Raw genomic sequence first — 16,491 nt, 5'->3', positions numbered from 1 at the left:
CTTGGAGCCTACAAGTCGTGCCCTGGGGCCCAGTTGCTTCAGTGTCCGTACCCAAATGCAATTGCCACTCAGGGTGCAGACAGAGAGAGAGGTGGTGTATAGCTCACATGTAAGGCTGAATAGATAAAAGACCAGGAGCATACATTGTACCTAGATTTGAATTAGTAATCAGTGTAGATTTTGGAGCACTAATAAGATGTTGTCTCATTAGTCTGTTTTACCTAGAAGCTAAACCACCTGGTATTACTGTTGTTTTAACTGATCACTACATTCATTAATTTAACCATTGTGACAGGATCGTTACTGTTAAAAGAAATTAGGAAGATGGATTAGGACCAGATTCTGCAAACTTTACTTTCACTGAGTGTCACTTATGCAAATTGTCGTATTGAAATCAATGGTAGTATATTTGTGAATAAGTGCTATTTAGAGTGAATGAGGGTTGTAGAAAGGAGGAGGGTAGTGCTTTGCTTCCATAGACCAAGGTCCAAGTATAATAATAATAAGTGATCAGGCATTGTGCAGACATTTAACAAAAAAGATAGTCCCTATTTGCAAACTTAAGTATAAGATAAGAGACAACAGATGAGTAGAAACAGACAGAAGGGGCAGTACAAGGAAACAATTAAGCAGTACTGAACAGCATGGTAGGTAGTGGTCTCAGCATACCAGCAGCCTAACCTTTTCAAGTTTGGTCTCTGGATTTTTAATCCTCAGGCCAAGCAGAGGCTGTAAATGCCATTGATGTAAGAATCTGCCTCCATGTAGAAAGGTCAGTCTATGTACCACTTTGACAGAACCCTCAATATTTGGTTGTAAGGATACATTGCAGCTTTGGAGAACTGTTGCATGTATGTGAGGAATATGTAGCGATTGTGTAGCCCTGTCCTTTTGTTTTCAAATGCCTCCTAATGGCATTTAAAGTTGATGATAGGCTGGTAGGCCTATATGTATGTAGAGATAGGTAAAGAACTATATTAAACTCAGATTAATTAAAATGAAAAAAATAATTGCCCAAAGTGACCTCTGTTGTTATGAGGAGCAGACTAAATATTTCTTCCAAAAATCCCTAAAAGTTTTAAAATATAAATTTAGTTGAGGGAGTTGAATCCCTGTCTAGTGCCACTTTAGTACAGGAATAATACCAGAATTAAAGAAGAAGAGTGGGGAAAGTGTTTTCTAATGAGTTTTAAAATTATTGCTCAAAGGATGCATAACTTTATTTAAAAGTTGACAGCATCAGGAAATCCTGTAACACTGGTTTGATCACATTTTTCTCATATTAGGATCAGCAAGCAGAATCCAGCCGTTACCTTGGAGATGATTTTGTCATTTCACTTGGTATGTACATTCGTGTTTTAAAAAAAAATAATCGTGTCAAGTCATAAACTTTATCTTTTTTTTCAAAATGGTTGTCAGATGTCACAGAAAGAACTAATTGGTTAAATTCTGAGTTCCTAGGTTGATATGTTTAACTGTTTGCCTTGCTGAGCATAATGAGGACATGACAACATCAAGATGCAACATCTCAAATCATGCAATGTAGAGTAGCGAACACCATCATGGCTTGCAAGATCTCCCCAATAAAATCATGACTATCTCTATTAATGCATGATGAGTTGAAACACAAGTCTAGTCCTCTTTTGTGGCACTAGAGTTTTGAAGGGTGCTCCCAAAACAACCAAACCAAAAACGCCTCACAGATTTTAGGGTCTGTGTGCTGGATTCTGACCTCGGTTACACATAAATGTGCACTCAGAATAACTCCACTGAAGTGAATGGAGTTACTCCAGGTTTACATGAGAGTAAATAAGATCACTGTATTGTTTATAATTGTATAAGTTGTTCCTGTATTGTTTCTGTCCTAGAATACTGCAAAAGAGAGAGAAAAAGAAAAGAATGGAAAATTAGGTGTTCATTGCAGTGATTACACTACCTGTACTTGTTGGGGGAAAAATAGTTAAAAAAAATATATTTTTCAAGGTTTATAACAAATTTCTGTAGTTTAAATAAAATAGATATTACTCCACTTTTATTTAAATGAAAATTTTGATTACATGGAATATAAGGTGCCTCTGGGAGCAAATTGCCCAGGTTATTCTGAAAATGATCTTTTCTCCAACCTGTCAAAAGTGCACATGGGGGAAAATGTGGCTGATATCCTTCCTTCCAACTAACTAATTCAATATCAGACTTAGTATTTCTAGGAGAAAAAAGAGAGGAAAATCTATTCCCTGACCTTAGGTATTAGAGAAATAGGTGATTGCATTGTCAAAATATAAGCCAAAAATAAAACATACATATATACATACACACATTTTTTCTTTAAAACATGAGACAAGTACAAAATTTTATTATATAAAAAGATCTCATTTAAAAGTTACTAGGCCAAATTCAGGCTTGGTTTAAGTAGGTACAACTACATAGATTTCAGTGGAGTTCGATCCTTTTACATTAGGTCTTAAATTGGGCACATATTTCCACCAATATTTTTATAAAGCATGCTTACTTAAATAATAGTTGACTTTTTTCTAATTTAAAAACTGTAGAACAGATAAATACAATTACAGCAGTTATTTAGTTTGTTTCATTCTGAAATGGCTAGTTTATGGTATATTTTTCTTTAAAAATTCTTGTTCTAATAGTGGACAATGATTATGTGTTTCCCCTTTTTAGACACGGTGGGAGAGGCTGTTACTACTTCAGCAGGTCTACACTGCATGGCTTCCACAAGAAAAAAACCCGCAGAAACTCAGGATGCAAGCACAAATACAGATCCGGGTAAAATGCCACCTATAATCTGTTTGCGCTATTTGTTTTACATTCTTGCAACCAATTGTTTTCCAGATCTGCTTTTGTGTATTGCAGTATTTGCTCATTTTTATAATCAAAAAAGCTTAAAAATATTGAATACCTTGTTATATTTTTTGGTATTTTAATCTTTTCTTATTTTAAATAAGTAATAAAACAATAGAAATTCCTGTTCCTACAGCTATTCAAATAAAAATGCAAAATTTCTTCTTGACATAAAGCGATTGTCTGCCAGTTTTTTCCTGAGGGCCAGATCCCAAAGTCTTTTCTCTGGAAATACTCTTGTTGATTTCATTTGATATTTTGTCCACATTATGGCTTAGATTTAGCAGTTTAGAATTAAGATTTAGAACTTAGGCATTAGAATCTGGTTACTTCCTTTTTCTTATATAGTTTCTGTTAATGGATAGTAAGCAAATGTTTTCTGTATGGGTTTCTGCTCTCCCAACTGTTCTGTTCTAGTAATGCATTTTGATTTTATTTTTTCATACCATTCAAGTTCTCAGGTCATATCAGGATATAGAAACTGGCTCTGAAGACATAGCTTTTGAACTTAGTAAAAACCAACCTATCGCCTCTGTTCCTTCACCAGGTGTGCCTTCTGCCTTTCTTTGTCATTCTGTGGATTGCGTGGGTTTTCTGTATACACTTTTGCATTGTATAATGTTTTCAGTACCTAGTAGAGAATATCATGAAGAAGACATTAATTTTAATCCAATTGTTCATAAAATCTAACTAAATAACAGTGATTCGTGATATGAAAATGTTGATTGGGACTGCATTTCATGACTCTATAGTCTACATTTTTGTTTAATTAGCAGATACTTTTGGGGTTTTATGCATATCTGTCATTTCCCAGTCGCTCCATAGCTGAACAGGCTGCCGTACTCATTTTTTCCACTTACTGGCAGGAACAATTTTTCCCCTGATCTGGCCTTGATTTTTCAAGCAAGGTTTTTCTGCAGAATAGAATCTGATTTGTTCTTTATGGTAAAAACACTTCTCTTTTGTGCAAATTGGCGCTGCAGGAGAAATTTTTATTTGTTTTTTGCCAAATATAAGACCTTGAAAACGAGGATTGTAATGGGAATATCCTTTAAGCCACAAAGCTGTGCTACATCTTCCATTAGAATTTACAGACAACGAAAGGATTATTACTATAATTTTATTAATCTAGCCTAGACACATAGAAATTAGAGGTGGAAAAGATCCATTAAATCACCTAGGTACTTCTCCCTTCCAGCGCATGATTGTTCCCCACAAGTGCTTAATTTTGACAGTGCCACTTTTCTCACAAAACCATTCCACCATCTAATAATTTAATGCATTACAAAGATGTGTGCTACAGTTTTTGCTAACAATGTGTTCTTGTGAGTTTTAGAGCAAGTATCAGGTTTGGGTTTTTTAACTATTTAATTGAAGAACTGTTTCTGGAAACTAATAGAAGTTCAGTTTCTTTGATATTACTGATTTTTAAATTTTTGTTGATCACCAAAATGAAAAATAATGTTGTTGTAATAATCAGTTTTATTGTGAATAATTATTAAACAACAATATAGCATAGCATGTCACTTTATTCTGGTCAGAGGGCTCTGATAACTTTCTGAAGCTTTCCTTGATTCTGAGTTAGTGGAATCTGTTTCCAAATTGTTTTTCTAATATGCCAGGGATATTTACTGTATGTTGTATTCCTAACCATTATTTCCTTTCTCATAGAACATCTGGCTTCAAGAGTTCCTCAGATGTTGCCACCAGACATGTACTTAAACTTCAGGCTCCACACAGAAGTAGGGGAGAGACTTTTACCATCCTCTGTGTCTGATACTGCACCTGATTTGGTTAGTACTCGGAAATATTTTCTGATAATACAGTTATAACATGCTGTATGTAACCAGTTGTGTTAGTTTGGGTTCGTCTCATCAGCATGAGTAGATTGCATGAAACTTTATAGAAAAATGACTATTATCTAGTCTTTGAAATAAACAAGTATCTATTTCAACTCAAAAACCAAAGACAATGGATTAGAAAAGGGGACAGTTAGCCATAGTACTACCCAAAATAAATATTGTATAATTCCTTTAATTTTTTTCTGCTGTGGTTCAGATTGGACACACATATATCAATGTGATTGACATTGAAGACAATGATCTCTTGAAGGATTTGCCTACTATAGCCGAGTCTACAGAAGAGATGGTTATCACACAACATGAGAACTTTGAAGTTCCATCTTCTGCAAAACTGCATCACATGGCAGCTTCTGCTACCAATGCAATTCCACCTAATGAATTTCAGAGAAAAGGTAACAATCACTTATTTACTCTTCTATTTTTATTTTTTTAGTTGAAAATAATTGCTCACAAAAATCCTTCATTATAGCACTGTTGCGCTTCCACACAAGAGACCTTCTGTCCTTCCCTCACCTTAGAGGCCATCCCTCCTAAGAAATTCTGCAGAATTTCCCTGTGCTTTCTCTTTCTCTTTGAGGTCATGTCTCTTCCTGAGAGATTCTATGGTTCTTCACCATTCTCCATAATGCCAGCCTCCTGCAGCAGAGCCTCACTGCCATGATATTCAAAAGTGTAGAGGGGAAGGTGGCATTTATCAGAAGGTTCATGCAGTTACAACCTGCATTATGTTTTGGCAGAATTACCACCGCTTGCCAGGGAGATGGGACACTGTGCATCTCCCAGCCCTCCCTTCCCGCCAGATCTTCTGCAGGTCCTGAGATGCAAGAAGTGGTGACTGATCCCATTCTCCAAGTAGGATGGGGGAGATTTATTCACAGAAGGACCATTTACACTATGACTCCTATAGGGATGGACCCTGCACTCCTCCAATCCACACCAAAAACATTAGCGTAACTGATACACGTACCTGTTATTGAAATATTTACAGTTCACTGTATTGTGTGTTCTTTTTTATTATTATTTCGAGATGACCATCAAAATGATCTGTTCCCAGTGCAAGAAAGGGATATAAAATCACTTGCTGGTAGACACAATCTAACCTGGAACCTATTGCATGAGGATGTCGGCATCATTCACTCTACAGGACTATCAGCCAAAATAATTAGCAAAGAACACTTTTGTAAAAAGCTGCAGGAAATGGATATACAATTGCAGGCATTACAAAACATAGCAGAAAATATGGAGAAGGATTTCAGCAATACTAAATTGGTATGTTCAGACTGCTCTGTATTTTTTTCCTTCTTTCAATTAAAATTAGAATTTACGTTTTGGAATGATGTTTTTGTGTACTTTAAGAAAGAGAGAATAATGGACTGACCGTTCACCCTCAGTGCTGGATCTCTTGGTTTCCATTGTTACTGTCAGAGGGCCAAATCTTCAGTTGATATAAATTGTCAGAGCTCTGTTCAGCTAAGGAGCTGGCCCAGCATGTTTAGGTATCCTAGAATTCTGTGGATTTTAAATGCCAATTGCTACAGGCTGGGAAGGAGACCTCTTTTTGGCAAGTTTTAGAAAATTCTTGGCAATTATAACTGCACTTTTATTTACAGATTAACTGAGTGACTGGATTTCTGAAAACCATTCACTGTGATATTTGAGTGTTTGTTTATTTTTATAAATAAAAATGTTTTATCAAGGGTACCTTAGATGCCCATTTTTATCATTTTTATAAATCTAAATATATAAATAAAATAAATACCATTTGATTATATAGTATATTTGGATTGCAGTGCATAAATTCTAGGAAATGCAATTTCCTATATGCCATGACAAAACATGAGAACTGAGAAACCAACAACAGAGTTTTGCCTCTCTATGGTACATCTAGTTTAATTTTCTTATGAATTTTCCATCTAAAATGTGCCAAAGTTTAATCATCCTAAAAATGTGGAAAATAATATACTCTTGTAAAATGTTACTTTGAGAACATCTGATGAATACTACTAAGTATTATTTATTATTTCAGTCAGTTTAAAAGTATAATTGCAGTTTACTACCGAATGGAAGTAACTTTATTAAGCTGAGCCAATGAATTGTCCTTTCAGATGGCCAGATCTCCAACTGGAGTTTAATCAGCATAACTTTACTTACTTCAGCAGAGCTATGCTGATTTACATCAACTGAGAATCTGACCCAGCATGTAGTCTGGAATCACATCAAGTGATGTTTCTTAGCCATCTACTTTGTACATTATCATGCAAGCTGTTAGCACATCCAAAAAGATAATGAGGCAGTAAAACATGAAATAGCTGGGGTAGGAAAAGAAGTTGAAAGCATTTAAAAATATTTTTTAGGGACAGTGACAAATGATGGATCAAATTTTAGCTTTATCAGTTTTGGTTTGGTTTGCACAGGTAAATTTCACACCTTCTGGAAACTCGTGTTGCTAGAATTTTGAAATACCTGACTTAGACCATTTACATGGAGAGTTAGTGTGTAGCAAGTCAGGGTGTGAAACTGTAGTGCACCTTGCTACTTATTTTAAATTAACCATATGAGAATAGTTCAGCAGCATAAAAATATGTACAAAAACTACCATATTATGAGGGTGCACTTCTGAAAACACGAAGGCTTGTCTATGCAGAGTGTTAGTTGAGCAGCAAGCCAGGTTATGAATCTGCTGCACGCTAGCTTGTAGTGCATTAACTGGTCATTTGGACTTGGCTATCACACTCTTAAAAAAAAAATTCTGTAGTGTACTTTTATGTCCTGCTGTGTGAAACGGGTGTATGTCAAAGAGCTCTGCTGAACATCTAGTGTATGATAGCAGGGTGCACTATAGTTCTTCAGTTCTATTCTAGGTGTGCGCACGCCCACATGAACATTTGTTGGAGACTTTTGCCTTAGCGGTATCTGTAGGGTCGGCTGCGGCACCCCCTTGAGTGCTGCGCTCATGCATCAGTGTATCAGGCGCCGCTGACCCTACGCACTCTCTGTTCCTTCCTACTGCCCATGACGGTTGGAGCGCTTTGTCTTGCATCGCAAGAGCATTAGCGGTTCTTTCACCCCATTGTTGTCTCCTTTGTAGTTAGTTGTTAGGTACTTAGTTTGGCTATTAAGTTAATGTTAGCTAATAGTTTCAGTAGTTAGAGTCCTGGCTGGGACTTCACTGCGCAACAGGGCAGGCTCTGTTCCACAGGCTTTAAGTCATGTTCATTGTGAACCCAGCTGATGCTCATTAGTGACCCCCACGATAGTTGTTTAAATGTCTGGGCGAATCCCACAGAAAAGGCAAGTGCAGGATCTTCAAAAACTTTCGCCCTTAAACTCAAAAGGAGTGAGAGATCCACTTGAAGGCCCTCCTCATGAGACTCTGCTTCGTCCTGCCTTGGAGCCCTCCCGATCAGACTCCAGATCTACTACTTCGGCATTGACGCAGTGCACCGCTGGCACTGGAACCTGTCCGGCACCATTGCCCCTCGCTGGCGCTCAAGAAGCGGCTGAAGCCCAAGGGCCTGTCAGCACTGTAGGACAAGGGGGCTTTGGGCAAAGGACCTGTGTTAGGCCACGTGCCCACCTCAGAGCTACGCTAGGGTACCACTGTGGTCAGACCCCTTAGTCCAGCTAGGGATCCGACTTCTGGGAGCTGCAGGGGATCCCGGCTGCTCATAGGCTACGTGTGCCTGAGGTGCCCCTGCCAGCCAAGGAACAAGTAGGCCATCCAGCATTGCAGATGCCAAGCCAGGCGATGAACTCAGTTAAGGCCCGGACCTCCCTCTAAAGCAACGGAGCGTCCCTGGACTGCAGGTGTCAATCCCTGTCATCATGGCCTAGGACCCTGGCACTGCAGCCTCAGTCTCTGGTTAGAAGACCCAGGTCCCTAACACCAAGGTCGCCACCTACAAGGCATGGGCCACCCGAGTCACGATGCCAATCCCCTTACCCATGGTACTGCCGGGCCTCCCACCAGAGATTGCCATGGCGCAGATCCCCATTGCTTGAGCAGTCCCCGTGGCATTGATCCCCCATGGTGCGGGATCGTTCCTGGTCATGGCACTGGTCTCCAACTCACCAGTACCGTTCTTTGGGCAGGCACCATTCCTTGCCCTTTCCTTACTGGTTGCTGACGAGGGTCAGCCGACAGACTCGGGTATCTATGGCTCTGCTCTCGTCGCCGGAAGGGCAGTGATCCGAGTCGGAGGGAGAGTTCAACCCATCACCTAGGAGATAGGCACAGCTCTGGCAGCGGCAGCAGCAGGGGCAGTGGCCCGCAGTGGCAATACTGGAGTCAATGGGGTGTACCTGTCATGCCAGTCCTGTACTCCCACTGTTCCTCTCAGGCCGCATCTGACAAACTGCCTCTGGACCAGCCGGCACCGGTATCAGAGCATGGAGCTGAGTCTGTCGCAACGGGCCCCAACGCCCAAGGAGCTGTCTCTAGGCAGGCAAGAGGAAGCCTCTCCACCCGCTGCGGTACAGTCCTCTTCATTGTCTCGGGGCGAGGTGGTGGCGAGTCCCTCACAAGCAAACAACCCCCCCGATCACTTCAAAGAGCACAGAGTCCTGCTCAAAAGCACAGGGCCCTGCTGCTAACCTGAACTTGGAGGTCGAGGAGCTAGCAGAGAAATCCTGTGACCTCTTCAATGTCTCTTCCACCCAGGCCCGGGTTGTAATGCCCATCCTCCCAGGGGTCCTGAAAATTGCCTCTTCCATTCCTCCTACCTCCAAAAAAGCTGAAAATAAATATTATAGCCCGGCAAAGGGATTTGAATATCTGTATACCCACCCTCCAGCAGGGTCCCTGGTAGTGTCTGCTGTCAACAAAAGGCCAGTGGCACACCCAAAAATAAAGACGCCAAGAGTTGGACTTGTTTGGCAGGAAAATTTATTCAACAGCCAGCCTGCAATTTTGGGTGTCTAACCATCAGGCCTTGCTAGGCAGGTACAACTTCAACTGGTGGGACTCCATCAGCAAGTTCAAGGAGTGCTTTCCATAGGACCAAGCCCAGGAGTTTGCCACTTTGGTGGAAGAGGGCAAAGCAGTGGTGAGAGGCACCCTCCAGATGGCCCCTGGGACACTACGGACTCAGTGGCCAGGGAGGTCACCTTTGTGATGGTCATGAGGCACAGCTCCTGGTTACAGTCCTCCAGGCTATCCCAGGAGATGCAGGCTAGCCTTCAGGACCTCCCATTTGAGGAAGCAGGGCTCTTCTCAGAGCTGACAGAGACACAGCTCCAGAGCCTTAAAGACTCTCATGCCACCCTCAAGTCCTAGGCCTGCACACCACTTAACAGGCAAGAAAGCCATTCCGGCCTCTGCCTCCATCAAGGTCGTGGGGCGCTATATTCCCTCTAAGCTGCACAACAGCCTATGAAGCGCCACGCAGTCACTCAGGGCTGCAGCAGGGAGAAATTCCTCTCTCCCAGCCCCAGCACGGACCTGCTGCAACCGTGGGAAAGGCACCTCTCTTGCGGCCCTAGCCCCAACCCAGCCCTGGCCCGGATCTGCCACGGCTGAAGGAGAGGCGCCCCTTCCCCACAGCCCAGGGGCTGCTGCGTGGAGAGAGAGCTGGGGGGGTTCTCTCTCCCCATCACAGCCCTGGGCAGCATGCACCCCAGACCCTCTTATCCCCAGGCCCACACCAGAGCCCGCCCACCTAGCTGGAGCCCTCACCCACCACACATCCCAACCCTCTGCCCCAGCCCTGAGTCCCCTTTCACATTCCGAACCCCTTGACCCCACCCCCACCACATGAATTTTATGTGCACTAATATGGAGGTGATGTGTCACACATCACATCCATATTGGTGCACATAACAAAATTCATTCCGCATGTGCGTGGGAAAAATTAGAGGGAACACTGGTGGGGTGTCCCCTGATCCAGCTCCTACAGCAAGAAGGAGAAAGACAAAGGGGTTTTAGCGATGGCACCCTTCGTCTTCCCATTCCTTTGCCCAGCCTGGCCCCTCCAGAGACCAGGGCAGCCAGAAATGGGCATTTTGAGGATGCGTCCAAGGACGGTGCCCAGGCACTGCCCAGTATCTACCCATCTGCTTTTTCCTCGACTGTCTACACCCCTTCCAGTTGGCCTGGTCGCAGCTGACCTTGGATTTCTTGGACAATTTCTTCGGGCTACACCCTGCAATTTGTGGCTGACCCTCCCTCCCATACCCCTTCCACGTCCCTCTTCAGAGACCCCTCTCACAAGCAACTACTCGTGCAAGAGGTCGAGAGCCTCCTGCTCCTGGGGGCGGAGGAGGTGTCTCCAGACATGAGAGGGAAAGAGTTCTACTCCCATTATTTCCTAATCCCAAAAGCAAATGGAGGCCTCAGACCCATTCTAGACCTGTGACATCTCAACAAGTCGCTCGAGAAGTTAAAGTTCTGCATGGTCTCCCTAGCCTCCATTATCCCCTCCCTGGATCCGGGATACTGGTATGTCACCCTCGACTTAAAGGATGCATATTTCTGTTTTCCCAGGGCACAGGCTTTCCTCCATTTTTTGTTGGGGCACTGCCATTTTCAATTCACGGCACTGTCCTTCGGCCTGTCATTGGCACCAAGAGTGTTTACAAAGTATATAGTGCCAGTGGCCGCTTACCTGAGGCACAAAGGTGTACAGATTTACCCATACCTCGACAACTGGTTAATAAAAGGCCGATCCCTGGATCAGGTACGTTGTCATCTCATCTGGTTTGCTCCACTTGTCGCAACCTGGGGCTGTTAATAGATGAGACAAAGTCAACCTTAGTCTCAACACAGAGCATAGAGTTCATTGGAACGATCCTTCACTCTACCAGGGTTTTCCTCCCTTAGGCCCGGATCCAGGCTGTGGTGGACCTGATCTTGTGTACACAAGCTCATCCTCTCACCACCCCTCATATCTGCCTGCGACTGTTGGGCCATATGGCAGCCATGGTTCGGCAAGTGTGACTCCACCTCAGGCCTCTGCAGGCATGGCTGGCGTCAGTCTACATACCCAACAGACACAGCATGGACCGTGTAGTCAAGGTTCTAGACAACGTTCTGTTGTCACTTGCATGGTGGTAAAACCCTGCATTGCTGCTGGAGGGAGTCCTCCCCCCTCAGCTGTTGGTTACCCTCATCTCCGATGCTTTGGACCTGGGGTGGGGAGTCCACCTATGCAATCTCAGCATGCAAAGTCATTGGCCCACCTCAGTTGTTCACTACACATCAATGTCGGGAAGGTCCGCTTCATCTGCCACACCTTCCTACCTCATCTAAAGAGCAGGGTGGTCCAAATCCTGATGGACAGTATAGCGGCTATGTTCTATATCAACAAGCAAGGTGTAGGAGGGGACTTTGGGCTGGGGCAGAGTGTTGGGGAGCAGGAGGGGGTGCGGGCTCTGGGAGGGGGCTCTGAGCTGGGGCAGGGGTGCAGGAGGGGGTACAGGGTGCTGGCTCTGGGAGGGGGGTCAGGACTGGGGCAGAATGCTGGAGTGCAGGGTATATGGGTGGTGGCTCCGGGATGGGGGCTCAGGGTTGGTTTGGGGTGCTGGCTCTGAGAGGGGGCTCAGGGCTGGGGTTCAGGGTGCAGGAGTGGGTTTGGGGTAAAGAGTGGTCTTAGGTTGCTGGCTCTGGGAGGGAGCTCAGGGCTGGAGGTTGGGGTGCGGCTTCCTGCCGGGCAGCACTTACCTCTGGCAGCTCCTGGTTGGTGGTGCAGTGTAGCTGCTGCTAAGGCAGGGTCCCTGCCTACGCTGGCCCCATGCTGCTCCCAGAAGGGGCCATCATGCCCCTGTGGCCCCTGGGGGTGGGCGGGCAGCACGTGGTTCTGTGTGCTGTCCTTCTCTGCAAGCACCGTCCCCGCAGCTCTCATTGGCCACCGTTCCTTGTTCTCAGCCTGCGGGAGCTGCAGAGGCAGTGCTTGCAGGCAGGAGCAGCACGCAGTGGGAGATCCCTGTCCTCTGCCGTGGGGCTGCGCTGGCTGTTTCCTGGAGCGGCGAGGGACTGGGGCAGGCAGGGAGCCTCACTCTGCCTCTGGAGATACCAATCGACCGGTTGGTGAGGACTGTTGTGAACTCTGAACCCACCCAAGGATACAGCTTGTGAGTCACTAGAATGGAATCAACATGAGCAAGCACTCTAAGAAGAAAAAACGGCTACCTACGTTCTGTAGCTAGTGTTCTTCGAGATGTGTTGCTCATGTCCGTTCCATAACCTCCCTCCTGCCCTCTCTCGGAATTGCCAGCGAGAAGGAACTGAGAAGACGTAGGATCCGTGGTGCTTGATATACTGACACATGACTGCGGCACTCAAGGGGGCGCTACAGCCGACCCTCTGGATACTGCTAACAGAAAAGTCCCCAACGACTGTGCATGTGGGCGCGCATACACCTACCTAGCATAGAATGGACGTGAGCAACACATCTCGAAGAACAACAGTTACAGAAGGTAGGTAACCATTTTTTTCACACCCTGACTTGCTACGCACCAACTCTGCATGTAGACAAGCCATTAGGCATATGAGTAGCACGTTAGCAGGGTACATTCTTTAAAGATTTAGCTGTTTACGTGAACCAATTGAACAAAACTCAATTAGGGCTCCTTGGGCTCCTCTCTCAACCAAATTATTTATTTAGTTGAAAATGTTTTGAATAAGAATATATTTATTAAAATGTTAAATAGATATTTCTGTTTAAAACAATCCTTTCATGAATATTTGATATATAATTGTTTCAGTTAAACAAAACATTAATCAAAAATACTTTTATCAAGTATGTGAGTTCTTTTCTTAGATAGTAAAAACAATGGAAGATTTAGGAACAGCTGCCAGTCCAAACTTGGGTGCAGCTTCCTTGTTCTCTGAAGGCGTTGGAGTTATTGATGAAGGTATGTGTCCTGCTAAATGAGGAGTGTTAGGCCCTGTGCTGAATCATGGAATTTTGCAAATTTATTACCACTTAAAGTAACGTTACCTCAATTACAAAATTTGGTAATTTGATCTTTTCCCATCAAGAAGAGGTAAAATGAAAGGTAGAAAATTAGAATACTGATAAAAAGGGAATTTATTTAACCACATTGGACTAGAAATTATTGATGTACTTTTAATTGTTTCTATGACTAAGATGCAGGACCTGATCTTGGGTTTTAGAGATAATGGTTCTTATTGCAGTTATTTTGTAAAATCAAATGCCGTGCTTGCATTGGCTTCCACAATAATTTTGTAAGACATCATAATTTGGCCTCTGAATTTTTCCCCATGTTGTAATAAAATTACATTATTCATGCCATTTTGGTGGCTACAAGGATATAATATTACCCTTTAGCCTGGTTTAATAAAAGGTCACATCAGTTAAATTGGTTTCTTAGTGGTGAGGTATTGATCATGTAATTTATTATTTTTGTCTAGAAAATGGATTGAAAATACGTATATGGGTAGTTCTGCTGCACTGTACTGATTAATTGAGGCCAAGAGGGAACATCATATTATTTCATATCAAATATATGGCCAGATCATGACTACATTCTGTATTGATACACAAAATTGATCCATGACCCACCTCAAGGATGAGCCACAATTTAGTCCTTCACATAGGCAGGCTACCATGTACCTGGCAATTTCAGGAGCCACGACGACTCCTGAAGCTCAGACTGGGGCAGTATGGCTCCATACTTCCACTGATTAACTTTCCAGCAGCACAGTGATCTGAATACATTGGGTTTGGGGTTTTTTTGGTTAGAAGGGTATATTAATCAATCCATAACACAAATTCATAAATATATTACTATTTCACTGCATTTTCTGTTTTTGTCTGGATTTTTTTTACTTTGTTTTACTTATTGTGTCTATTAATTCTTCCATTGCATCAGCACATTATGTGAGCTCTGTGGACTTTGAAGATCTTATGGATGAAGAAGAGGAGGGTTCAAGACCTGAATATTCTGTAACCAGTTATACAGCCTTGCAAGCTCACTCTCTTTCCCCTGCAAATTCATCTGCTAACCTTCTGAGTCGTATAAAGTCATCATCTGGTATCATGCTTTAATTTACCTTTTTTCCCCTTTACTTGTTAAAAAGCAAGTAGACACATTTCTTTGTGTTACTGAAATCTTTTTCATTGTCTGGCTAGGCGGGAAGGAGGAGAGGAGACACTGGATGTGGTTTAGTTAGGCTGCAAATTTTATTCCTAAATGTCTGGGAGTACCCAGCAGATAAAAATGTACAGTGCAGGTAATTCCATAACCATTTACATATATCCAAGGAGGCTGTTAGGACCTTCCCCTCCCCACCTCGACTGAGGGTCAATGGAGCTAATGGGGGGAAGGGTTGACTCCCTGCCGTATCCAGTCACAGGAGTCCTGACCCGACAGCAGCGTGCCCTCCCACAGTTTCTCCTCTTTCAGTGAATACCTCGTCTAAATCTTTTCCCAATCCATTTTATCTGATCACTGTATCTGTTCCCTATGGAGTACCTGCACTTACATAATGAGTTGTGACTTCATAGCTTAATCCCCTCCTTTCATTCTTCCCTCGTCCCCCAGAACTCCAGTCCACTGTGGAAATGCAAAAAAATCCCCACTGTGCCTTTGCCAATCTGGCAGTGAGGAAAAACTCCTTCCCAGACCCCCAAAAGGAGCAATTAGCATAATGCCCAAAGTGGATCATGACAAAAACCTGGTATTTCAACTACTTACATTGCTGAAAAGGTGGGTGGTGCTCTGCCTGACAGGCAAAAAGAGGTCTTTCACTGCCCAGATATGAGCATAAACAGTCCCCCACTCTTCCAGTCACCTCGGGGAGGGGGTGTCACGGACTCATAGGTTGTGCCCATGCTTGGCTCCGTGCGATCTGTGGGGGAAACCCCCTTCAGTGAGACAGTCCTTCTCAGGGGTCCACTCTCGGGGGTTCAGCCCCTCCACCTCCTGGAGCTGCATCTCTCCCTCGCTGTGGACCCCCGGGGCCTCCACTTCCAAAGGGAATAATGCCCCTGTTCTCTAGACCAGAGCGACTCTCAGCCAGCATAAAACAGGAGGGTTTATTGAGCGTTTGAACACAGCATAGGAAACTCTCAGGGCCCTCAGGCCTGGCCGCCCTCAGCACAGCACATCCAAGTCTCCCCTGCATCCAGGTGGGCCCTGCCTGCTCTCCCTCTCCATCCCAGAACCCCCCTGCTTCCCAGTTGGGCATCTAATATCACTGGCCCCAAGCCCCACCTCTGTCCATTGTCTTCTCTCCAGGTAAATAGGGTTGCCTCCTCTCCCCTCTTCTGTCCTCTGGCCCCCTCTGGCTGGAACCAGCTGGTTAGGTCACCAGGGTCCTCTCTTCACAACCCATTGTCCTCCCACTGGCCAGAACCGGCTGTGACTCCTGAGCTGGGCCTCCGGGTCACCAGTAGCTAGGGTATTCATTCTCCAGGCCATTGGCTGGGGTCACAAGTTCCCTCGCCGGTCCTCTGTAACAACAAACTTCCTCTCCCATCACCTTGTTAAACCAGTAACACCCAGGGAAACTGAGTTCCACCCCCTCTGCATGCAAACCATTGGAAAACAAGGAAAAACAAGAAAATCCCCCACTATCCGCAGGGGGTAATAGGTCAGCATCCCCATGCTGACCTGGGATGGAGCTGCCTCCATGTTGCAGGTAACTCTCTGGCTCTCTAACCACCCTTAAAGGAGCAACACATCTTCTCTGCCAAGCCCAACAAAGGTCCCCATGGCTTAGTGTGAAGTGAGATCATTAGCATTATGTGAAGTATCATGCCACTTTTCTCGGTTGCTTGATTTATGCATTCAGGAGTGTAGAAGCACTGTT

The 16,491-nt window shown here is 44.1% G+C and overlaps 1 protein-coding gene across 15 annotated transcripts in view; it reads left to right on the top strand.

The window, feature by feature from the left end:
• The window catches only part of CPLANE1 (ciliogenesis and planar polarity effector 1), a 193,163-nt gene that overhangs the window by 143,320 nt on the left and 33,352 nt on the right, over window positions 1–16,491 (top strand). For 10 of the 15 annotated variants that reach the window (XR_005292954.2, XM_038401861.2, XM_038401863.2 and 7 more), the window contains 8 exons: window positions 1,287–1,341; window positions 2,677–2,781; window positions 3,311–3,403; window positions 4,528–4,649; window positions 4,915–5,110; window positions 5,746–5,987; window positions 13,475–13,568; window positions 14,550–14,711. Coding sequence is in view for 14 of the 15 variants with exons in the window: in XM_038401861.2 (XP_038257789.1) it covers window positions 1,287–1,341; window positions 2,677–2,781; window positions 3,311–3,403; window positions 4,528–4,649; window positions 4,915–5,110; window positions 5,746–5,987; window positions 13,475–13,568; window positions 14,550–14,711 (1,069 nt within the window). In the remaining variant the exon portion in view is untranslated. The remainder of the gene's footprint in view (window positions 1–1,286; window positions 1,342–2,676; window positions 2,782–3,310; window positions 3,404–4,527; window positions 4,650–4,914; window positions 5,111–5,745; window positions 5,988–13,474; window positions 13,569–14,549; window positions 14,712–16,491) is intronic. The other 5 variants (XM_043514512.1, XM_043514511.1, XM_043514513.1 and 2 more) reach the window with 3 other exon arrangements.

Source organism: Dermochelys coriacea, chromosome 5, assembly GCF_009764565.3.
Source record: "Dermochelys coriacea isolate rDerCor1 chromosome 5, rDerCor1.pri.v4, whole genome shotgun sequence".
NCBI classification, from domain to species: domain Eukaryota; kingdom Metazoa; phylum Chordata; order Testudines; family Dermochelyidae; genus Dermochelys; species Dermochelys coriacea.
The sequence above is the reverse complement of the archived record's forward strand: the minus strand, read 5'-3'. Positions and strand labels throughout refer to the sequence as shown.